Source organism: Heterodontus francisci, chromosome 26, assembly GCF_036365525.1.
Source record: "Heterodontus francisci isolate sHetFra1 chromosome 26, sHetFra1.hap1, whole genome shotgun sequence".
Classification (NCBI taxonomy): Eukaryota; Metazoa; Chordata; class Chondrichthyes; order Heterodontiformes; family Heterodontidae; genus Heterodontus; species Heterodontus francisci.
In genome coordinates this window covers 48,277,764-48,300,631 of record NC_090396.1, presented here as the reverse complement: position 1 = coordinate 48,300,631, position 22,868 = coordinate 48,277,764, and the positions used below count along the sequence as shown (strand labels likewise).

At 40.9% G+C, this 22,868-nt stretch overlaps 1 protein-coding gene across 1 annotated transcript in view; it reads left to right on the top strand.

Moving 5' to 3' along the window:
• The first annotated feature begins 898 nt into the window (after positions 1-898).
• Positions 899-22,868, top strand: part of kif19 (kinesin family member 19) — a 226,481-nt gene continuing 204,511 nt past the window's right edge. The window contains exons 1-2 of the mRNA XM_068058707.1: positions 899-1,357; positions 8,954-9,034. Coding sequence (XP_067914808.1) covers positions 1,319-1,357; positions 8,954-9,034 — 120 coding nt within the window. The 5' untranslated portion in view covers positions 899-1,318. The remainder of the gene's footprint in view (positions 1,358-8,953; positions 9,035-22,868) is intronic.

Genomic DNA, 22,868 nt, shown 5'->3' with positions numbered 1-22,868 from the left:
TATTAGAGCAACTTGATTAATTTACAGTCTTGCAACCCCCTTCCGGGTATCTATTGTTGCAAACACCTGCTAATTATGTAAGTATCTGGCCAACACAGCTTACTATTTATAAGAACTTCCTATTACGTAAGCATGAATCATGTATTGGTTTTGTTCACTGATCCCAATCGGTTCTGTCTAACCCAAATCTAAAGCACTAGCCCACCTTTGGCAACAGGTTGACATTAGCTTAGATGGAGGCAGATTCAATCGTGGCTTTCAAAAGGGAATTGGATTATTACCCAAAGACAAATAAGTTTCAGCACTGCAGGGAAAAGGCAGGGAAGTGGGACGAGCTGAGTTTCTCTTGCAAAGAGCCAGCAAAGACACGATGGGCTGAATGGCCTCCTTCTGTGCTTTCACCATTCTGTGTTTCTGGACTGGAAGCTGTAGCATTGTTCCAGGTGCTTTCCTGGGACTGTTGGCAAAAACTGCTTGCAGAATTGGCCTTGTACTTGACCTTGAATTGTACTTGATTTATTATCTGCAAATTCAGACCATCGGTGGCGGTGTAGTTTAAACCCAACAACCCCCTTCTTAAATTATTCCTGGAAAGCAGATTTCTATTATGAATGTACAGCAGAACCTGTGGTTGAAGTTTCTTGATAATGTTTCCTTTTAACTTTAGAATTTTCACTAACAAAGAGCTGAGTGATTGTCATTTAGTTTTATTCTATATTCAGTTCAAGAACAAATGTCCTGGTGTTGAGTAATAAGGGGATGAAGCTGAGGGCTGTTTGCAGGGCATCTGAGTGCTCAGACTGTGGGTCCCCGATAGGCGGCCTCTGTGAGCACGTACCTGGCCGATTATGTGTCAGCTTAGATTTCTTGAGCACAGAATCCAGCCTTGAAAGTCTTTCGGGCTGCAGGATAGAGATCAGATTCACACATAGCTCAAGGATCGGCAGATAGAACGCACCTCGCTGGTTCAGCGACTGGGAATAGCATCGCTTCCATTTAGGAAGCTTAAAAATTAAAAGAGGACAAAATAACCACAGAAGACCAGCCTCCAAGGGAAGATAGACATTTATATTCTTTAAAAAAAAAACTACAAGATTGCGCACTGGTCCGAATCAGAAAATCTGTATTTGGGTAGTTTGTGATAAAGTTGTGGATCTGAATTCTCTTATGTGTTGAGGGCTGTGCGAGGGGAAAGTGGAAAGTACTGAACCCACCCGAGGATGTGAGATTTAAAGGGTTTGCTTGTGATCGTGACTCTGTCACTGGGACCCAGCGCTATGCAGCAGGTACTGTACGATCCGACCCACTGCCAAGAATCATGAAGGAAGGAGGAGAATCCAAAGACCATCAATTGACCGTAAGTTCTTTTCTAGCCTCAAAAATGATGACTTTTTGGAACGTGAATAGCCTGTTTTAACATAAACTGTATGCTCGCAACAGAATTGCTGTTTAAACATCCGTGCCAGAAGGAAATAAATTGTAAACTGTGCACATCTATTTATAACTTAATGAATTTCCTTTTGTGCATTTACATTAAAAGAACATTGACAGTGCACTGTAGTTCTGCAGGGTGGAAAGCAGTGACTGGTGCTGTGAAAGTACAATAGCATATCTGCATCTTGCCCTACAGTGTGCTGAATGCTGTATAAACACTTCAGTTTCATGGGATTTACATGCAAATGCTTTTTAAAATGGTACTTAATTGATTTAATTTTAATTCTGCTCAATGTTAACACCACCAACAGGTAAATCTGTAAAACCTGTTTGTCTGGAGTTGTGAATTAGGCTTCTTGTTGGTATCAGATTATATAAAATATTCAAATATTTTTGCTCATATTCCACAGCCATCTCAATGTAAGGTTAGAAAAGTTGCAGCTACTCCTGTTTGCCTGAAATGATTTCAAATGTATTTATCTAAAGGGGGGTACTGACATCAGGAGTTTTTGGATTGCAAGGCAGAAATTCTTACATCTAAATGTGAAAATTGAGCTGAGTCTGGTGTATTTTCACAATGGCAATTAACTTGAACATCTTTAAAGTGTAATCATGCTCCAGCCATTGCTTAAAGTTCAGCACAGCAATAACCCTTAACTTTTTCCAATTTTTCCCTTTTTCCTCAATTTGTCTTCTAAACATGCTGATTTTTGACATATGGTTCATTGTTCTTACACGAGCCCAGCCAAATCCAGTTGCAGCCTTACCAATCTTGTTCTTACCAAACATGCACATTTGCAAGGGAGACATCAGATAATGAACAGGAATCCTGGAAGACTTTTTTTTGCCTTCCCTTAAAGGTTAAGTTATGAGGACATGTTGCAATAACTTGGCTTGTGCTTCCTTAAGTTTGAGGGTAATCTAATCGATTTGTTTAAAATGATGAAAGAGATTTGATAGGGTATTTTCACTGATGGGGGAATCCAGAACAGGAGGGCATAATCCTAAAATTACAGTTAGACCATGTAGGAATGAAATCAGGGAACATTCTTTCACATAAATGGTCACGGAAATCTGGAACTTTCTCCCAGTAAAGGCTGTGGATGCTGGGTCATTTGCAATTATCAAGACATAGATTGATAGATTTTTCTTGGGTAAGAGTATCAAGGGATATAGAACAGAAGTAGGTAAGTGGAATTCAGGTAGAGCTCTGCTACTATCTAATGAGATGGCAGAACAGGCTTGAGGGGCTGAATGGCATATTCCTGTACCTGTATAACCCCTGAGCACTGAAACCATTGTACTGCTCAACTACAGCCCTAGCTGAGGTTAACCAAGAAAGAGCCCATGTTTAAATAGCATGTCATCTCATCCACAAGACATCTCAAAGTACTTCCCATGCAATCAAATACTCCTTGGAGTATAGTCACTGTTGTATAGGCAAACCTAGCAGCCAGTTTACGCACAGTAAAGTCCCTCAAACAGAAATTTAGATAAACAGCCAGTTAATATGGTTGTGATGTATTAGTTGAGAGAGGAATTGTGGCCTGGAAGATATCTTTGTTCTTCTCAATTCGTGCCATGGTATTTTTGTATCCATCTGAATGGGTTGATGGGCCAAGGTGCAAGCATTCATCCAAAAGAAAGTATCTCTTTCGTTCCATTTCCAACTCCTCAGATACTGAAGCAGTCCATTCCCACATGCAGCATGACCTGAACAACATTCAGCTTGGGCTGATAAGTGGCAAGTAACATTCATGCCACATAAATGCCAGGCAATGACCATTGCCAAAAATCTAACCGCCTTCCCTTGACAATGACATTACCAGTGCTGAATTCCCCACCATCAACATCCTGGGGGTCACCATTGACACAAACTCAACTGGACCAGCCACATAAATACTGTGGCTACAAGAGCAGGTTGGGAATTCTGTGGCAAGTAACTCACCTCTTGACTCCCCAAAGCCTATCCACCATTTACGTGGCACAAGTCGGGAGTATGATAGTGTACTCCCCATTTGTCTGAATGAGGATAGCGCCAACAACACTCAAGAAGCTTGATACCATCCAGGACAAAATAGCTTGCTTGATTGGCACCCCATCCACCACCTTAAACATTCACTCCCTCCACCAGCAGCACAATGTGTGCAGCATCTACAGGACCTTCCAAACCCTCTACCCCTATAGGGACAAGGGCAGCAGATGCATGGGAACACCACCAAGTCACACACCATCCTGACTTAGAACTATAACATTGTTCCTTCACTGTGGCTGGTTCAAAATCCTGGAACTCCCTGCCTAACAGCACTGTGGATATACCTACTCCACATGGACTGCAGCAGTTCAAGAAGGTGGTTCACCACCACCTTCTCATGGGCAATTAAGAGTGGGCAATAAATGCTGGCCTTGCCAGTGATGCCTATATCCCAAGAACTACTAAACGAAAAACAATACAGTACATTCCCAGAACTGTATTGAAGCTCAACACAGATTGGAAATTGAACTTGGCACTTTTTGGTCTGTAAGTCTTTAGCAGGACACTGAGGATACTGCAGTTAATTTAATATGACCAGACTGTAATTTATCTGGATTTCCTTTTTCTCTACCTGCTTTCTCTCAGAGTTGTATATACTTCTGCTTCAAATATTTATCAACATTTTCCTTAAAAGATGCAGTGCACTCTGCCTCAACCAGTTCTTTTGGAATGAAGAAAAATTAATTGCCCTGGATCTTCCTTTCTTGAAAAGAGAAGACTGAAAGGGAATATGATAGATGTGTTCAAAATTAAGAAAAAATTGGGCAAATTGGATCCAAATAAGCTCTTTAGCAAGGTAAAGACTTTATGCATAAGAGGTCGTATTTATAAATTAAGGAAACAAAACAAAATGGGAAATACAGGAGGGACCTTTATACTACGAGGGTAGTAAGTACATTGAACAGATTACCACCACAGGCAGTGAAATGCCAACAGCAGAGAAAGCATAATGAATTTCAAGAAGGTACTAAATAGATTCTTTTCAGCAAATCGGGTTCAGGGTTATTAAAAATGCAGTAAGGGAATACTGTAGATATGGAGGGGTGATTCCTAGATGGACCAAAATTCCTCTTTGTGAAACTGTTACTATGTAGAGCATTCACTATTCAATCTATCAAAACTCAACAGAATTTTAAAAGCCTCTATTAAATTTCCTCCTTAGCTTTCTCTGCTCCAGTAGAAATATTTCCAGTATCTGAATTCTCTCCTTGTATAGTTTCCCATCCCTGGCATCATCCTCGTGAATCTATGCCATACGCTTCCTACAGCTTTAATGGCGGTAATTGGCTTCATTGGACTTTTTTTACGGTGTGTGACTTGGAGGGGAACTTGCAGGGTGGTGTTCCCATGCATCTGCTGCCCTTGTCCTTCTTGGTGGTAGGGGTCACAGCTTTAGAAGGTGCTGTGGAAGAAGTCTTGAAGAATAAGTGCAGTGCATCTAGTAGATGGTAAACACTTTGGCTAAAGACTGGCTTCTGTGATGATGGGGACCTCAGGAGGAGGCTAAGATGGAGCATCCACTTGGCTCTTCTGGCTGCAGATGGTTGCAAACACTTCAGCCTTATCTTTTGCACTCACATGCTGAGATGTGCCAACATTGAGGATGGGGATGTTTATGGACCCCCCTCCTCACGTTAGTTGTTTAATTGTTCACCACCATTCATCACTGAATATGACAGGATTGCAGGGCTTTGATCCTCATTTTTAGGTATGCCTGGTGCTCCTGACATGCTGTTCTATACCCCTCATTGAGCCAGAGTTGGTCACCTGGCATAATGGTAATGGTAGAGTGAGGGATATGCCAGGCCATGAGCTTCCACCACAGATTGTGGTGAATATGATTCTGCAGCTGTTGATGGCCCATAGTGCCTCATGGATGCCGAGGTTGTTAGATGCTAGATCTGTTCTGAATCTATCCCATTTAACATGGTGGTAGTGCCACACAACATGATGGAGGGTGTCATCAGTGTGAAGACAGGAATTTGTCTCCACAAGGACGATACGGTGGTCATTCCTACCAATACTGCTGTGGATAGATGCATCTGTGACAGCTATATTGGATGAAGTCAAGTGGACTTTTCCCTCACACCTCCTGCCACAAACCCGGTCAGGCAGCTATGTTCTTCAAGACTTGGCCAACTTGGTCAGTAGTGGTGCTACCCAGCCGCTTTTGATGATGGACATTGAATTTCTCCACCCAGAAAACATTCTGTGTCCTTGCTACCCTCAGTTCCTCTTCCAAGTGCTGTTCAATGTGGAGGAGTACTGATTTATCAGTACTAAGGGAGGGTGGTAGATGGTAATCAGCAGAAGGTTTCCTTGCTCATGTTTGACCTGATGCCATAAGACTTCATGGGGTCCAGAGTCAATGTGAGGACTCTCAGGGCCACTCCCTCCTGACTTTATATCATTGTCCTGCCACTTCTGGTGGGACAGGACATACCCAGGGATGGTGATTGAGGAGTCTGGGATGTTGGCTGACATATATGATTCTGTGAGCATGACTGCGTGGCTGTTGCTTGACTCGTCTGTGGGACAGCTCTCCCAATTTTGGCACAAGTCCCCAGATGTTAGTGAAGTGGATTTTGCAGGGTTGACTAGACTAGGTGTGCCTTTGTCATGTCCACATCTGATGCCTCGGTCGATGCCGTGTGGTCCATCTGGTTTTCCTCCTATATATATCTTGTATATGTGTTTTTGTAGCAGTTTGAGTGGCATGCTGGGCCATTTCACATGGCAGTTAAGAGTCAATCATGTTATGATGGGTCTGGAACACATATAGGGACCAGGTAAGGATGGAAGGCATTCTTTTCTAAAGGACATTAGTGACCCAGTTGGATTTTTATGAAAATCCAGTAGTTTTGTGGTCACCATTATCTAAACTAGCTTTTTTTAATTCCATATTTATTTCATTAAGTTCCCCAACTGCCATGGTGAGATTTGAATTTGTGTCCGGACCATTAATCGAGGTATCTGGATTACTAGTCCAGCAACATAATCATATCCCTATTTAAAAAAACAAATTTGTATTGGCCTTTTTTATGGTTCCACCCATGAGGGAGCACGGACAAACTGCCCCACCCCTCCCCATCCCTCTTATGAATTTCCAGGTACTTAGCCATTCTCCTGCCTTTTGCAAATGACATGCCCTCCAATTGACCTCTCAAACTCCGATGGGAGTCAGTCCTGGATAGCAACATCGGCACAACTACCAGGATCACAACCTGTGGAATTTCAGGGCCCACCTTACTAGATATGTCATTCAGTGTTAAATTAGTAGTCACATTTATTTATGGGAATGACAGTTATTTAAAGGGAAAGAAGTGCAACAAATAAACTGAAATGCAGTTATTGTCGTACACTTTAAACTGTCCCAAAAATAATGCCTGAAATCTTTAGGTCTGTATCAGAACCATTTAACTGAGTATATACTGTGGGTGCTTCAGACCAATGGAGCCACTCCCAATACTACATTATGCAAACTGACAGAGAAATCAGGAACAGAGACTCTTGGGGAATTGCGGGACTAATATTGTGAGGCTCTGCTACTGGTGGGGAGCCCTGCTGGCAGCAAGCGTGGTTCAAAGAACTAAGATTGTAGTGCTATCACCCTATCTCTGGCCTGCACTGCATCCTACAAATCTCTGCACCAACAGCAGAGCCTGCCAGAATTATCCCTATGATGTTGGCATTCTATGAAGTGGAGACAGATTTCTTTTGCGCTGTTGGCTTTCTGTGAAGTGGGGACAGGTTTCTTTTGAAGAACAACCAGATTTTTTCTCAACAGACTGGCAATCAGGGTATTAATTATTTTTTGCTGTTCAACTGGATGAGATGAGAACAGTAGTCCCTTGAAGGTCTGAGTCATTTATCTGGCAATTGCCTGAAAAGAAGCCTATTAGAATTTCATTTGGCTTGACAATAGTTTGATGGTTCCAACAATCACAAATATGTATTCATTTCACAAACTAGAAGTCGTAGCCAAACAGACTTGATCTGACAGTCTCACGAACAGAGACAGGTCACCTTCCCTTCACACTATAGCTCTCTCATGTATCTGTCATGTTTTTATATGAAAGACTTACAATCCATAAGGTTTCCATAATATGCAGAAAGTTGCAGCACTGTTGTACTGACATTTGTGTATCTCTGGCAATGTAACTCTTTCAACAGGACCTATTTTAAATTCACGTAGTTTGGTCAAATACACCAAGTTATACTTTTAATTAAAATAAATTCTTGACTCTTGCCCCTGGCCTGAGTGATGTACAGAGCTACCAGTGTCAAACAGTTTGCACGAAGCTAGGTTTTTGTTGGTTGGTTTCCCATAGAAATAGCATTGGGATATCTTCCAAGAAGAAATGGACTGCCATGATAGCATTCACTCATCCACAGAAAATATCGCACTGCATGTTCTCCAAGGGGCAGCATATAATCTTGTCGGAGAGGATTATGAAAGATGTGAAGGCAATGGAGAGAGTGCAGAAAAGATTCACAAGAATGGTTCCAGGGATAAGGAACTTCAGTTATGTGGATAGATTGGAGAAGTTGGGACTGTTTTCCTCAGAGAAGAGAAGGTTGAAAGGAGATTTGATAGAGGTGTTCAAAATCATGAGGGGTCTGGACAGAGTAGATAGGGAAAAACTGTGACCATTGGTGGAAGGATCGAGAACAAGAGGGCACAGATATTAGGTAATTGGCAAAAGAAGCAATGGCGACATGAGGGAAAACTTTTTCACGTAGTGAGTGTTTAGTATCTGGAATGCACTGCCTGGAAGTGTGGTGGAGGCAGGTTCAATCGAGGCACTCAAGAGGCAATTGGATTGTTACCTGAAAAGGAAGAATGTGTAGGGCTATGGGGAGAAGGCGGGGGATTGGCACTGCCTAAATTGCTCTTTCGGAGAGCCAGCGCAGACACAATGGGTCGAAAGACCTCCTTCTGTGCTGTAACAATTCTGTGATTCTGTGAATGCCATTCATCTTCAGAAGAACCTATTTCAGAACATGTTTTAGCCACTCCTGTGTTGCCATATGCTGCCACAATCTGGGGGTCAGGAACAGATGGGGCTGGCAAGACTCCAGCCAAAAAAAAATTACAACTCATCTAGATACTTGTTAATATAACAATTCCTGTTCCTAGTGCCACCCAAGGAAAATGCCCACTGTAGTGGGTACAGTAAATTCAAAATGGAGTATATTTTTTATAATAAAATCTATACTGGTGGTAAGGGGGTAATAAGGATAGCAGATCAATTGCTGGGATGACTGATGGTAAATGCACTACTGCTGATCCTGAGGCATAAATAGAGCAGTGTTACTTAAACTACTAATAAAGTTGTCCAGTTCCAGCCATTGTGTCCTCGTCAGAATAATACTTCAGTTATTAGTCTTTCTTTTACTTGTGAAATCATACTGCATGTAGAGAGTAGTGGAATCGCTTTGTTCTGTACCTTCAGCAATGGACTTTCCTTTTGCTTTGCACAGGTGGCCCTTCGGATTCGGCCCATCAATGAGACAGAAGTGGAAGATGGAGCCACAATCATTGCTCACAAAGTCGATGAGCAGGTCAGATGTTCCTGATTTGAATGGACTTTACAGCAAGTTACAACTGGTGTCCAGAGGTAGCTGTTGTTGTTCTGAAATACTCTGAAAGCAGATCAATTCACATTGTGCTTTTACAGAATTTCAGAATAACTTTGCAGAAGTGTCACAATCTAGGAGATGATCAGATGAAGGTTTATGATCACGAGGAGAGATATAAGTTGCAAACCAGTTAAATAGCGGAACTGTGTTAATTTTTCCAGAGTAAAATTAATCAAATTAGGCTACATTTTATGTTTACAACAATTTTCAATGTACAGAATGCTGGTATCTTTTCTGGAGCTGAGTGGGGAGAACAGGAAAATCCGAAATATTGGAGAAAAAAGGATTGAAAATAAATGATTGAACTTCCCATTCCACAAGATGATGGAATCATATTAAATGCAAGAAAAATACTTGGGGGAATAAGGACAGAGGTGGAGAGAATCTGTGGATGAAATTAGAGAGAAAATCACAGACAACATAAATAATTGAGCTCACATGGAAAATTCTTACCTGATGTGCAATTAATAAAAGTTGCATAAATCACACATAATGCAGAGCAAAAGTACTCTGGGTACAATTAATTAGAGGAAAGCAGTTCCGCAATAATTCTTCATTCAATCCCAGTATTTCTCTATTAGATTTCCCCCATCTACAATATGATTTATTTTAACTGCAATGAAGAGCACAATATAACTTTCTGAATAAATCACAGGAGGTTATTTCTGTTTTTACAGCTATGTGTAACTATTCTTCCCATTTGTATTAAAGATTAATGTCTATTTAACAAGTGTTTTAAATCAAAGGAAATATAAATCAAAGTACAGAAAAATGCTGAAAATACTCAGCAGGTCAGGCAGCACCTGTGGAGAGAGAAATAGAGTTAGCGTTCCATGTTGATGACCTTCATCAATACTGGGAAAAATTGGAGATGTAATAGGTTTTCAGCAAGTGAAAGGTTAGGAAAAAGAACAAAAGGAAAGTCTGTGATAGGGTGACAGGCAGGAGAGATTAAATGACAAAAGGATTCACGATGCAAAGGGAGTGGCAATGGGACAAATAAAGAAACCAAAGATATGTCCAGAGGAGGTGTGAATGGCAGAATCATGAACTGCTGCTGTCTGAAAGCAAAAAAAGGAAACAAAAGGACAGGGAAACAAGAGAGAAAAACCAAAAACAGCAAAGATAAAGGAAACAAATGGTGGCAGAGGTTATGATCTAAAATTGCTGAACACAATGTTGAATCTGTAAGGCTGTAAAATGTCTCGTCAACAGATGAAGTGCTGTTCCTCAAGCTTGTGTTGAGCTTCATTGGAACACTAAAGGAGGCCAAGGACAGACAGTTCAGAGGGGGAGAAAGGTGGAGAATTAAAATGACAGGTGACCTAAAGCTTGGGGTCAAGCTTGCGGACTGAATGGAAGTGTTCCTCAAAGCAATCACCCAATTTGCATTTGATCTCCCCAGTGTAGAGGAGAACATATGGTGAATAGTGAATACAGTATACTAAATCGAAAGAAGTACAAGTAAATTGCTTTTTCACCTGGAAGGAGTGTTTGGACGGTGAGAAGGGAAGAGGTAAAAGAGGTTTTGCGTCTCCTGTGCCAGCATGGAAATGTACTGTGGGATGGGGAGGGAGTTCTGGCAGTGACTGATGAGTGGACTAGGGTGTTGCGGAGGAAGCGGTCCCTTTGGAACGCTGAGAGGGAAGGAGAGGGGAAGATGTGTTTGGTGGTGGCATCACACTGGAGAGGGAAGAGGATGATCCATTGAATGTGGAAGCTGGTGAGATGTAAAGTAGGGTCAAGGGGAACCCACGGTTCTGGAAGGGAGGGGAAGGGGTGAGAGCAGAAGTGTGGGAAATGGAAAGGACATAGTCAAGGGCCCTGTCAACCACATCGGGGAGAATCCTTGGTTGAGGAAAAAGGAAGACATATCGGAACCACTAATATTGGAAGATTGCATCGTCAGAACAAATGCAATGGAGATGGAGTAATTGGGAGAATGGAATAGGGTATTTATAGGAAGCAGAGTGTCAGGAAGTGTAGTCAAGGTAGCTGTGGGCGCCAGTGGGCTTATACTGAATATTGGTTGATAGCCTATCCCCAGAAATGGAGACAGAGAAGTTGAGGAAGGGAAAAGCGTCAGAGATGGGCTACGTGAAGGTGAGAGAAGGGTGGAGATTGGAAGCAAAGTTGATGAAATTGTCCCTTCAAGGTGAGAGCAGGAATTGACACTAATACAGTCATCAATGTACCATGAAAAAAGAAGTGAGGGAGGGGGCCTGAGTGGAACTGGAAGAGAGAATGTTCCATATATTCCACAAAAAAATAGGGATAGCTAGGAGGAAGTGAGTGGGATTAAAGGAGCAGTTGTTCAATGTGAGAACAAATTCAGTCAGGCAGAGAAAGGTGGTGATGGATGGGGACTGGCTGGGCCTCTGTTCAAGGAAGAAGTGGAGAGCCCTCAGACTCTCAGATAGAAGTGTAGAGAGATTGGGCATCTGTGGTGAAAAGGAGACAGTTAGGGCCTGGGACAAGAAACTGTTAAAGTGAGAGGGCATTAGAAGAGTCACAGATGTAGGTGGCAAGAGACTGGACAAGAGGAGAGAAAATAGAGTTGAGCTAGGAGGAAATTAGGTCAGTGGGGCAAGAACAGGCTGAAATAATGAGGCTACCATGATCTTGGGAAGGAGGTAGAAGTGGGCTGTTCAGAGTTGGGGACTATGAGGTTGGAGGCCATGGAGGGAAGATCTCCAGAGAAGATTAGGTCGGTGACAATCCATACAAAGTATGTCTGAGTCATTTCATTTCTTGCTGGGATTGTGGGTAGGTGGTCTCTTGTACAGGGGATATTGTCTTCATTGTGCTTTTACTTATGTTTGGGAATTATGCACAAATAGACTGAGTGTAACCAATGTCAGCATAATCCAACAGGTGTTAGTCAACAACCCTCTTGTGATTTCTTCAACAGTGATGTATTTGATAAAGTTCCACGTATTTGGCTTGTTAGTAATATTGAAGCCCATGAGATAAAAGGGGAATAGCAGCATGGATACAAAATTAGCTAAGGGATAGAGAACAGGGTTGTGATGAATGGCTGTTTTATGGACTGGAGGGATGTATACAGTAGCAGTCCCCAACATTCATTACTAGAACCACTGCCATATTAATAGACTTCAAGAGGGCATAGAGGCTAGTGAAATGGGCAGATGAAATTCAACGCAGAAAAGTGTGACGTGATACATTTTGGTAGGAAGGATGAGGAGAGACAATACATGCTAATTGGTACAATTTTAAAGAGGATGCAAGAAGAAAGACCTGGGGGTGTTTGTGCACAAATTTTTGAAGTTGGCAGGGCAGGTAAACAAAGCAGTTAATAAAGCTTATGGGATCCTGTGTTTTACAGAGACATAGAATACAAAAGCCAAAAGTTATGCTAAACCTATATAAAACACTAGCTGAGCCCCAGCTGGAGTATTGTGTCCAATTCTGGGCACCACACTTTAGGAAGGACATGAACGCTTTGGAGGAGTTACAGAAGAGATTTACTAGAATGTACTCTCTCATATTTGGAACCAGTTACGTGGATAGACTGTAGATTCTGGGATTCTTCTCCATGGAGCAGAGAAGGCAAAAAGGAGATCTGATACAGGTGTTTATAATCATGAAGGGTTTAATTACAGTAAATGAAGAGAAACTGTTTCCAATGGCTAAAGGGTCAGTAAGCAAAGGACGCAGATTTAAGATGATTTACAAAAGAACCAGAGGTGACAGGAAGAAAAATGTTATCACGCAATGATTGGTTAGGGTTTGGAATGCACTGCCCGATAGGTGACTCAATAGTTGCCTTCAAAAAGGAATTGGATAAGAACTTGAAAGAGTAACATTGCAGGGATATGGGGAAAGACTGGAGGAGTGCAACTAATAGGAATGCTGTTCAAAAGAGCCAGCACAGACTCGCTAGACCGGATGGCATCCTGTGCTGGGCTAGTCTCTGATTTGCTGTGTTTAAACATTGCCATTATTGTACTGATGTTTCTGTTTGAAGATGACGTTTTTTGAACATTCACAGTGAAAGCTCTTTGAAGAACTCCTATTGTAGTAGCCACTGTGTGCCTGGTACTGGCTAGAAACCTTTGCTGCATTTACTCAGCTTCCCAATCTATCCAGATAGAAATAACAATCCCCATTCAAATGTTTTTTTTAATCATTGTATGATACTGTTACATGTAAGTGAATCATCAAACCAAATTTAGAGGGTCAAAATCACATAGACAAATCTCAAAGATTTTGGGTGAGATTTCAACTCATTCAAAACCCATCCATTTACACAGAGTTAAAATTGGGCCCCTTGTGTTCATCACCTGAATCAGAAGATCTTGAAAATTTGTTTTCTGTTTTATGTTGACGCGAAGAGTGGGACTCCTCCCTCTTTTCTTTCTAGATTTTGGTGTCACACATTAACTGTGTGTGAGGAAATGGGAGGTGATAACATTTTGAAATGAAAGAAACTAGTACTTGAAGATTCACTAGAGCAAACTCACTTCCCACTATACTGTTGCACAATGTGTTGGAGCACTAACTCACCACACTGCTCAATCAGTTAGCAGGTGGCATAGACTAGCTAGTGTTCAGTTGCATTTTTGCCATTGTTCTGCTTCATTTATGTGCTGTGGAGGTTTTTTGAATTTTGAATTTCAAAGTGGTACTGAGCAAAGGATATTACTGTGCTGATTTTAAAATACAATATCTGAAGATGTGGTGGACTGCATGGCAGGACCAGGGATTTATGTCAGCAAACTTAAGAATAGCTAACTGTCCAGTACATGTTTTGTTACATTATTGATCATGGCTGTCAAATTGGAACACCTGAGCACAGAACCACAAGTGGGCTTAGTCTGACGCATGCCTTAGATGGAAGAGGTGAGATAAATCTCTCAAAGCACTAATGGCAAAAATCCATTATCTATGGGTTATAATTGTGTTTACTGATCAGATTAAGTTGCACAAGGGCAAAATCCCAACAATAAATGCTTCCTAGTTGCAATGTCAGCGATGTTTTAACCAGATTGTTGGTAAAGTAAAAGATCAGCAATTTATTGTATTTCCCTGTGTATGTACTTACTGTTTTATTTTAGCAAATGCCTCTCCTCCTGTCCTGAAAATACACTTGGCTACAGTTTCACAAGTGACAGGCACCCACTGATACCTCACCCAAGCAGCCATTATGTGAACCTTGACTGTAAATGATAGTAGACAGTTTGACTGCGGGGATCATCAAGGTCAAACACTATACTTCCTCAAAGATTTTTTAAAGACTCTTGGCAGTCTGGTGATGCTCCAATGTGGGATTCATGGTTCCTAGAATACAAGAGGGCTCACTGCCAATATCATGTGAATGCTACAAATTCCCATTCCCAAATCCATACTCCATGATCAGGTAAGGTTCAAATATAATGGTGAAGTTTCCAGCACAGAACACAGGATGAAAGATCGGGTTGTAACCACTAGCACCACACTAGGGCCCATGCTCCATAAGAGTATGACTTTTTGCTATGAATGAAGATTTGTTGAAACTAGTCTAAAGTCATAGTGCAATGGATCATAAAAATTAGTACTCTGTGGCTACTTGGTTGCCCTAGGAAATTTCGTGATGACTAATTTTTCTACTATTTACATGGAACATTAAGGGTCTGTAATTTATGTTTGTAAAATTTCACTGCACAATGATTTGGATTTAGGCAAACAGTTGGTTGTAATAATTTAGACAGCAGCATATAGAATAAATTTTAAAGATTCAAAACTAAATAAGAATAATAACTGATATTAGTGGGGAAGGAGTGGTGTTATTGTAATTTTTTTTATATTTGTTCATGAGATGTAGGCATTGCTGGCAAAGCCAGCATTTATTACACATCCCTAATTGCCCTTGAGAAGGTATTGGTGAGTCATTTTAAACTGCTGCAGTCCGTATGGTGTAGGTATACCCACAGTGCTGTTAGGTGGGAGTTCTACCATTTTGACCCAGCGATGATGAAGGAATGGCAGTTTATTTCCAAGTCAGGACAGCTTGTGATTTGAAGGGAATTTGCAAGTGGTGGTGTACCCATGCATCTGGTGCCCTTGTCCTTCTAGGTGGTAGAGGTCACGGGTTTGAAAGGTGCTGTAGAAGGAGGCTTGGCAAGTTGCCGCAGTGCATCTTGTAGATGGTACACACTGCTGACACTGTGTGCTGGTGGAGGAGGGAATACATGTTGAAGGTGGTCGAAGGAATGCCAATCAAGCAGGATGCTTTGCCCTGGATGGTTCCTGTAATTTTCCTCTTGTAAATTGAAGGATTTCAATAGCTGACTCTGGAAATCATACAGCTATGTTTTCTCTATTTTTTTCTAATTTCTCCTATCCTCTAGGCAGGTGCTGACTTGTGCTGGGATACAGTTCCACTGGTGTCAGCAGCCTTCTGCTTAAGTAATTGCTCTTCATGTGTGATTCAAGGCAGTGAGTGAGTGAATGTTTAACCAGGCGGCAGCACAGTGGAGCTGGATTCTGTCTTCACTTCATGAGAGGAAGCTATTTTCACTTTGCAGCAGCCAGGAGGACCTTTGACTTAGTAGTATTTTAATTGATGCAAACATCATTGGGTAGAGATGTAGGTTGCTTTTAAAAACCAGATGGTGCTGGGAAGCTGATAGTTATCAAGAACAAAAACCCTGGTAGATTTTTCCCCTCCCCATCCTAGGGTACTGAGGCTAATTTTAGCACCCTAGCACACCAGATCTTGCCCACTATGCTACTAGGGAGTGACGTTCTATATTTAATCTGAGGTTAAATGGTTGGATGATATGTTATTCTGCTCTAAGCTGAATTTGAGATCTCACACGAAAATAACTTCTGCTAGGGGATTGTGGTATAGCAGACTTCTTTCTGATCTGTTTACTTTGATATATTTTAAAATAATTCTTGTGTTCTTCAAGGGAAGGAATGTTAATGTTGGGGGATGGAATTTAAACTCATTCCATTTCAGGCATCCATTTAACATCAAGCCTTTCTGAGTCAGGTATAGCATAGTGAGATACAGACTAAAGATCCCTCAAATTTGCACCAACAGTGTGGGTCAAAATAACACTCCTTATTATATGTGTAACACTGTTTCCTTTGCCACAACAGTCGCCCTGGGGAATGTCAGACTGAGATTGACAATTAATGCCAAATTATAAGCAATACAGGCTATAGGTCCATGTGCATTGGGAACCGGACTGAGTGCCCAAGCTCATTTCCCATAGGACCCCAACAGCTAGTAGACACAAGAGGTTATTCTCACAACAGTTTGGAGTGGATTTGAACCTGGGTTCCAGAAGTGGAAGGCCAGTTTGTACACATCTGGTTCCCTTTTCTCTTTTTAATCTTTCTTTGGAGAGAAATGACAAATTGTTCGCTAAATTGGAATATTGAAGGATGGAAGGATGTAGTTGCTTTAGAGGAGGTGCAATGAAGGTTCACACTAGATTGATTCCTGGGATGAGAAGTTTGTCCTATGAGGAGAGATTGAGTAGAATGGGCCCATATTCTCCAGAGTTTAGAAGAATGAGAGATGAACTCATTGAAATGTACAAAATTCTTAGAAGGCTTGGCAAGGTAGATGCTGAAAGGCTACTTCACCTGCTGCAAAGTCCGGAATGAGAGGCCATAACTGAAATAGCTGTAAATCAAGAAATGGAAGGGAGGGAGGAATTCAAGAAAATTACAACCACCAGGAAAGTGGCACTGAGCAATTTGTTGGAACTGCGGGCTGGCAAGTCCCCGGGTCCTGATGGACTTCATCCTAGTGTCTTAAAAGAAGTGGCTAGTGAGATAGTTGATGCATTGGTTTTAATTTTCCAAAATTCCCTAGATTTGGGGAAGGTTCCATTAGATTAGAAAATAGCAAATGTAACTCTTTTATTCAAAAATGGAGGGAGAAAGAAAGAAGGAAACTTCAAGCCAGTTAGCTTAACATCTGTCATAGGGAAAATGTTAGAAGCTATTATTAAAAACATTATAGCAGGACACTTTGAACAATTCAATGTAATCAGGTAGAGTCAACATGGTTTTGTGAAAGGGAAATCATGTCTAACCAATTTATTGGAGTTCTTTGAAGCAGTAACATGTGCTGTGGATAAAGGGGAACCAGTGGATGGACTTTACTTAAATTTCCAGAAGGCATTTGATAAGGTGCCATATCAAAGGTTATTGCAGAAAATAAAAGCTCATGGTGTAGGGGGTAACATATTGGCATGGATAGAAGATTGGCTAGCTAACAGGAAACAGAGAATAAGCATAAATGGGTCATTTTCTGGTTGGCAAGATATAACAAGTGGTGTGCGACAGGGATCTGTGCTGGGGCCTCAACTTTTTACCATTTATATAAATGACTTAGATGAAGGGACCGAAGGTATGGTTGCTAAATTTGCTGATGACACAAAGATAGGTAGGAAAGTAACCTGTGAAGAGCACATAAGGAGGCTACAAAGGGATAGAGATAGGTTAAGTGAGTGGGCAAAGATCTGGCAAATAGAATATAATGTGGGAAAGTATGAAATTGTCCACTTTGGCGGGAAGAATAAAAAAGAATATTATCCAAATGGTAAGAGATTGCAGAGCTCTGAGATGCAGAGGGATCTAGTGCATTAATTGCAAAAGGTTAGTATGCAGGTACAGCAAGTAATTAGGAAAGCTAATAGAATGTTATCATTTATTGCGAGGGGAATTGCATACAAAAGCAGGGAAGTTATGCTTCAGTTATGCAGGGCATTGGTGAGACCACATCTGGAGTACTGTATACAGTATTGATCTCCTTATTTAAAGAAGGATGTAAATGTGTTGGAAGCAGTTCAGAGAAGGTTTACTAGACTAATACCTGGAATGGGCGGATTGCCTTATGAGGAAAGGTTGAACAGGCTAGGCTTGTATCCGCTGGAGTTTAGAAGAGTAAGAGGCGACTTGATTGAAACATATAAGATTCTGAGGGATCTTGACAGGGTGGATGTGGAAAGGATGTTTCCTCTTGTGGGAGAATTTAGAATTAGGGGTCACTGTTTAAAAATAAGGGGTCACACATTTAAAACAGAGATGAGGAGAAATTTTTTCTCTCAGAGGGTCGTGAGTCTTTAGAACTCTCTTCAAAAGGCAGTGGAAGTAGAGTTTTTGAATATTTTTAAAGCAGAGGTAGATAGATTCCTGATAAGCAAGGGGGTGAAAGGTTATTGGGGTGTAGGTGGGAATGTGGAATTGAGGTTCCAATCAGATCAGCCATGATCTTGTTGAATGACAGAGCAGGCTCGAGGGGCGGAGTAGCCTACTCCTGCTCCTAATTCGTATGTTTGTATGTTCATAATGTAGGATAAGGGATCAGCCATTTAGGATTGAGATGAAGAGAAAATTCTTCACTCAGAGGATTTTGAAACTTTGGAATTTTCTACCCCAGAGGGCTGTGGATGCTTAGTTGATGATTATATTCAAGACTGAGATCAATAGATTTTTGGGCAGTGAGGGATATGGGAATAGGGCGGGAAAGTGGAGTTGATGTAGAAGTGCAGGCATGATCTAATTGAATGGCAAATTAGGCTTGAGGGGCCATTTGGTCTGCTTCTTGCTTTATTTCTTATGTGTTAAATGACTACTTTGTGTCATTTTTGGCCTTTTTTATTCATTATTGTTATCTTCCCCCTTTGTCTTTGTAGTTCTCCCATTATGCAATTAAAATATATTTTTAAAGGATGAAAGTGTCTTTAAATTGCACATTAAGAGAACACAGAACTGGTTTACAATTAAAAGCAAAATGGCAATTTCAAGATCCACAAAAATCAAAATGAGAGACTTGATTTTTAAAGGCACAATTCAAATGAAGACTGCTTTTCAAATTCAACTGAATTCATTTGCAAATGTAATTGCTAAACGAGGTTTCAAAGACACATTAGGACTAAATCATGGTTATGAAGTGTGTATCCATAAACAACAAACTGACTGAGCCAAGCATCAGTGACTGCTGTATGGTATTCATGTTCTGCTCGTATGGTTAATCTAATACAAATGAACTTGGCCTCAACTCCATGGCTTTTTGTATTGTTGTACCAGTGTAAGTTGAGACAGGGTAACAGATGTGATTGGCATCTGTGTTCATCATCCAGTGTTCACATTGAATGCTCGGCTCTCATTGACTCATATATTACTAAAACAGTGCAATGAAATATAGGTCTTAAAGGGACACTCAACACTGTTGATAAGAATAAAAGCAAAATACTGCAGATGCTGGAAATCTGGAATGAAAACAGTCAGTGCTGGAAATACTCAGCAGGTCAGGAGGCATCTGTGGCGAGAGAAGCAGAGTTAACGTTTCAGGTCTGTGACCTTACATCGCCTTAACAAACACCAGGAGGGAAATAGAAAGCAATGAAGGTGAACAAGGTGAATGGTCATAGACCTGAAATGTTAACTCTGCTTTTCTCTGTACAGATGCTGCCTGACCTGCTGAGTATTTCCAGTACTGACTGTTGATAAGTTTGAAAGCTCTGGCTGGTACAGGGCACTACCTGAAGAATGGTCTTCATTCAACAAAATTAAGTATTACAGGCCAACCATCAGTAATTCATGTTAACATCAGTCTTCCCTCAGTAGAATCTGCTTGTCACAATTGCTGAAAAAATCAGTACAGGATTTGAAATTTCTGCTTATCTCAAGGATAATGCAGGATAAATCTGTCCTGTGCATGTGCAGACCTTGTGCACATGTATGGCCATGTGATAAGGTGATTCATCCTCTCCTGGATAAATGGCATGTGATGGGGAGGCAGATGCATTAAATTATTAGGAGGACTTGCAGTAGCCAAATTGTTGTTTTATTTTAAATCTTTTTAAATTTCTTAGCTATCAAGTAATAAACCCAATAGAAGATTTTTAAGGTAGGATAAAATAGTCAAGAGTTTTAACTGTTCAGCTAACGGCTAACTGCATGTATCGCATGAGTAACAACTTAACTGTTCAAACTTGGCATTGTGTAACCTTTCCTTGTAGTGTGTGTTTATAACATTAAACATTGCAATAGTATGCAGTATGCATTGGTTAATAAAAACTAAAAATCTTTTTCCTAAATCATGTGCCACTTTGGAAAAAACTCCTTCAAAAGAATAAGGATAAATTCAGTGTGCATGTATCTCAGTAAACAAAAGTATTCTAATTACACTGAATAAATGCATCTGCATACCTTCTCGCCTTTCTAACTGATGCACAGGGTCCATTTGGTGGCTTGTCTGCATTTCCTCCCTGAGGTTATTCCTTTGTTGTGGTGCATAAAGATCATTTTACAAGGGTGTCTTTTACTCTAAATGTTTCAGATTACTTGTAATTTCTTCAAAATTTGTGTAACTCTGTAGATAGAATACTTCAAAACTACTCTAGTTTAATAATTGTCATGCTCACACAAGAAATATTAATGAATTAAGGTGAACTGAAGCAATTATGAACTGTAAAAATGAACTGATGAACTAAACTCCGAAAAACGGACACACTTGCTGCAGACAAGATGGAGTAAGAGGTCAGGTGACCTCTCCTGTACTGCAAATATACACAGTGACTGTTGGAGACAAAACCCATCATCATGCCTGGACTTGTCCTGGGGAAGGCACATTAAAATGCTGAGCAGCCCATTCAATGCTCAATGGCTCCTATCTTCAAGAATTGGGTTGACAAAGGCCTTCGCAGACAGGGAGACTCTGGATTCAAAACCAAGATCATTGGTGGGACATAACACCACTTTAGCAAGATAAGCCACATTCAAACCCCATTATGTAACAATGGCCACACGTTCAAAGACATTGTCTTTGTCTTAGAGGGCGGCACAGTGGTGCAGTGGTTAGCACCACAGCCTCACAGCTCCAGCGGCCCGGGTTCGGTTCTGGGTATTGCCTGTGAGGAGTTTGCAAGTTCTCCCTGTGAACGCGTGGGTTTCTGCCGGGTGCTCCGGTTTCCTCCCACCGCCAAAGACTTGCAGGTTGATAGGTAAATTGGCCATTGTAAATTGCCCCTAGTGTAGATAGGTGGTAGGGAATATGGGATTAATGTAGGATTAGTATAAATGGGTGGTTGATGGTCGGCACAGACTCGGTGGGCCGAAGGGCCTGATCAGTGCTGTATCTCTCTATGACTCTATTGTATGAACACACCAGGGGAGAGCATCTATAGTCACCTTACCAAAACCAAGCCTAATAGGTTTTTTTAAATTAAAAAAGCTCTCTGAAAGACAGAGAACGCCAGTCAGCCAGGAAGCTGAGAGATCCATTCCAGGCATGAAGGAGACCCTGCCTGTCACATCTTTAAACCACAGAGGCAGAGACTGCAAGGTGACCTTGAAAACGCCCCACCTGGAAATCATAACAGGATTTCTCGCCACCACTTTTGACTGAATCTTAACTAGAGGAGTCTGCAACACTTCAGTGAACCAAGAAAAGGAACACCAGGCCTGCTCCTCTGTTTAAAAAATTCCTCCCAGAAAAACAAGAAGGTTTCAAAGTGAACTCTTTTACAACAATCAGACTTAAATACATGCTATCCTCAAATATGTGTGTGTGCATGTGTGTGTATGTGTGAGTGGGTGAGATTGCGAATATTTTTCGGGTATTGTTTAATGTATAATTTACCTTTTAAACCTACGAGAAAACCTGTAGTTTGTCCGTTTATTTGACCTCTGAAATACTCAGGGACTAAACAATATTTTTAAAAACGCTGTTTACGGTCAGTTGTGAGGTACAAAATGGAACTCATCCACCCCATCTCCCCCCTGTCTGTAACATAATTGGTATGCTTTCTTTTTCTTTGGTAATTAATGTTGTTGGATTAATGTAAATCAAATGTAAATAGAGCGGACAGAATAAAGTCCAATGATGAATTCAGTTCTTTTTAGTAAAATAAATAACTTTGAGTAAATCATAAACAAGAACATCAAGATCAGTTAGTGTCATCATCAAGAGATTTTTAATGGGAACGTGGATTTAAATCGGCCACTGGGCTGCTGTGGCCCATGAAGACACTAGCTTCAATATCCTTGGCTTTCAACAGAGCAACCAAAGGCCTCTTAGAGGGTAAATGTGAATCAGTTAAACTTATTCATGTTATCATTGTTTTTTTGAATTTAGCTGTCTCCTTTTGGACAGGGGACAGGCAGTGGGGCACTGTTGCTCTCCTTCAGAAACCTCTTACGGCTTGGTGACTTTTTCTGGGTCTTGTTGCCGGTTTAAAAATTCTGCTGTCTGAGATTTGAACAGCTTTTGGAGTTCTATCTTTAGACGCTAAGGAGCAAGCACTGACCATAATTTTATTACAAATGTCATGTTGAACAGACCCTGGTCTACAGTCTTTTCAAGATTTTATTTCTGAAGCACTTCAATATTCATTGTAAAATTTGAGGCAATTGTATTCCTCTTATCCTTTTTTTGAAATTGGAACTTAAGATGAAAAGCTGATGGGAATCATCATAAAATCTGGTGAGTTAGCTGCAAAGGTTGTAACTGTTGACCGTGCCCTGCTGGCAGAAGCTAAACCATATAATTAAATGTAAGTCACATTCTGGCATGAAGGTTATGTTGGCTGCATGCAGTTCACTTGTAGCCTAAAACCAAAGGAAACACTATCATTAAGAGATCATACAGGGTTAAATGAAAAAACAAATCAGTTTTTCCCGTATTTATTAATTTAGCAATGGCACAGAAAACAGTGTTGTTTGTATGTTATTTGCATAATCTTACCCTCTGATCATCTTGTGGTGAGACAGAGTAAGGCGATTAGGT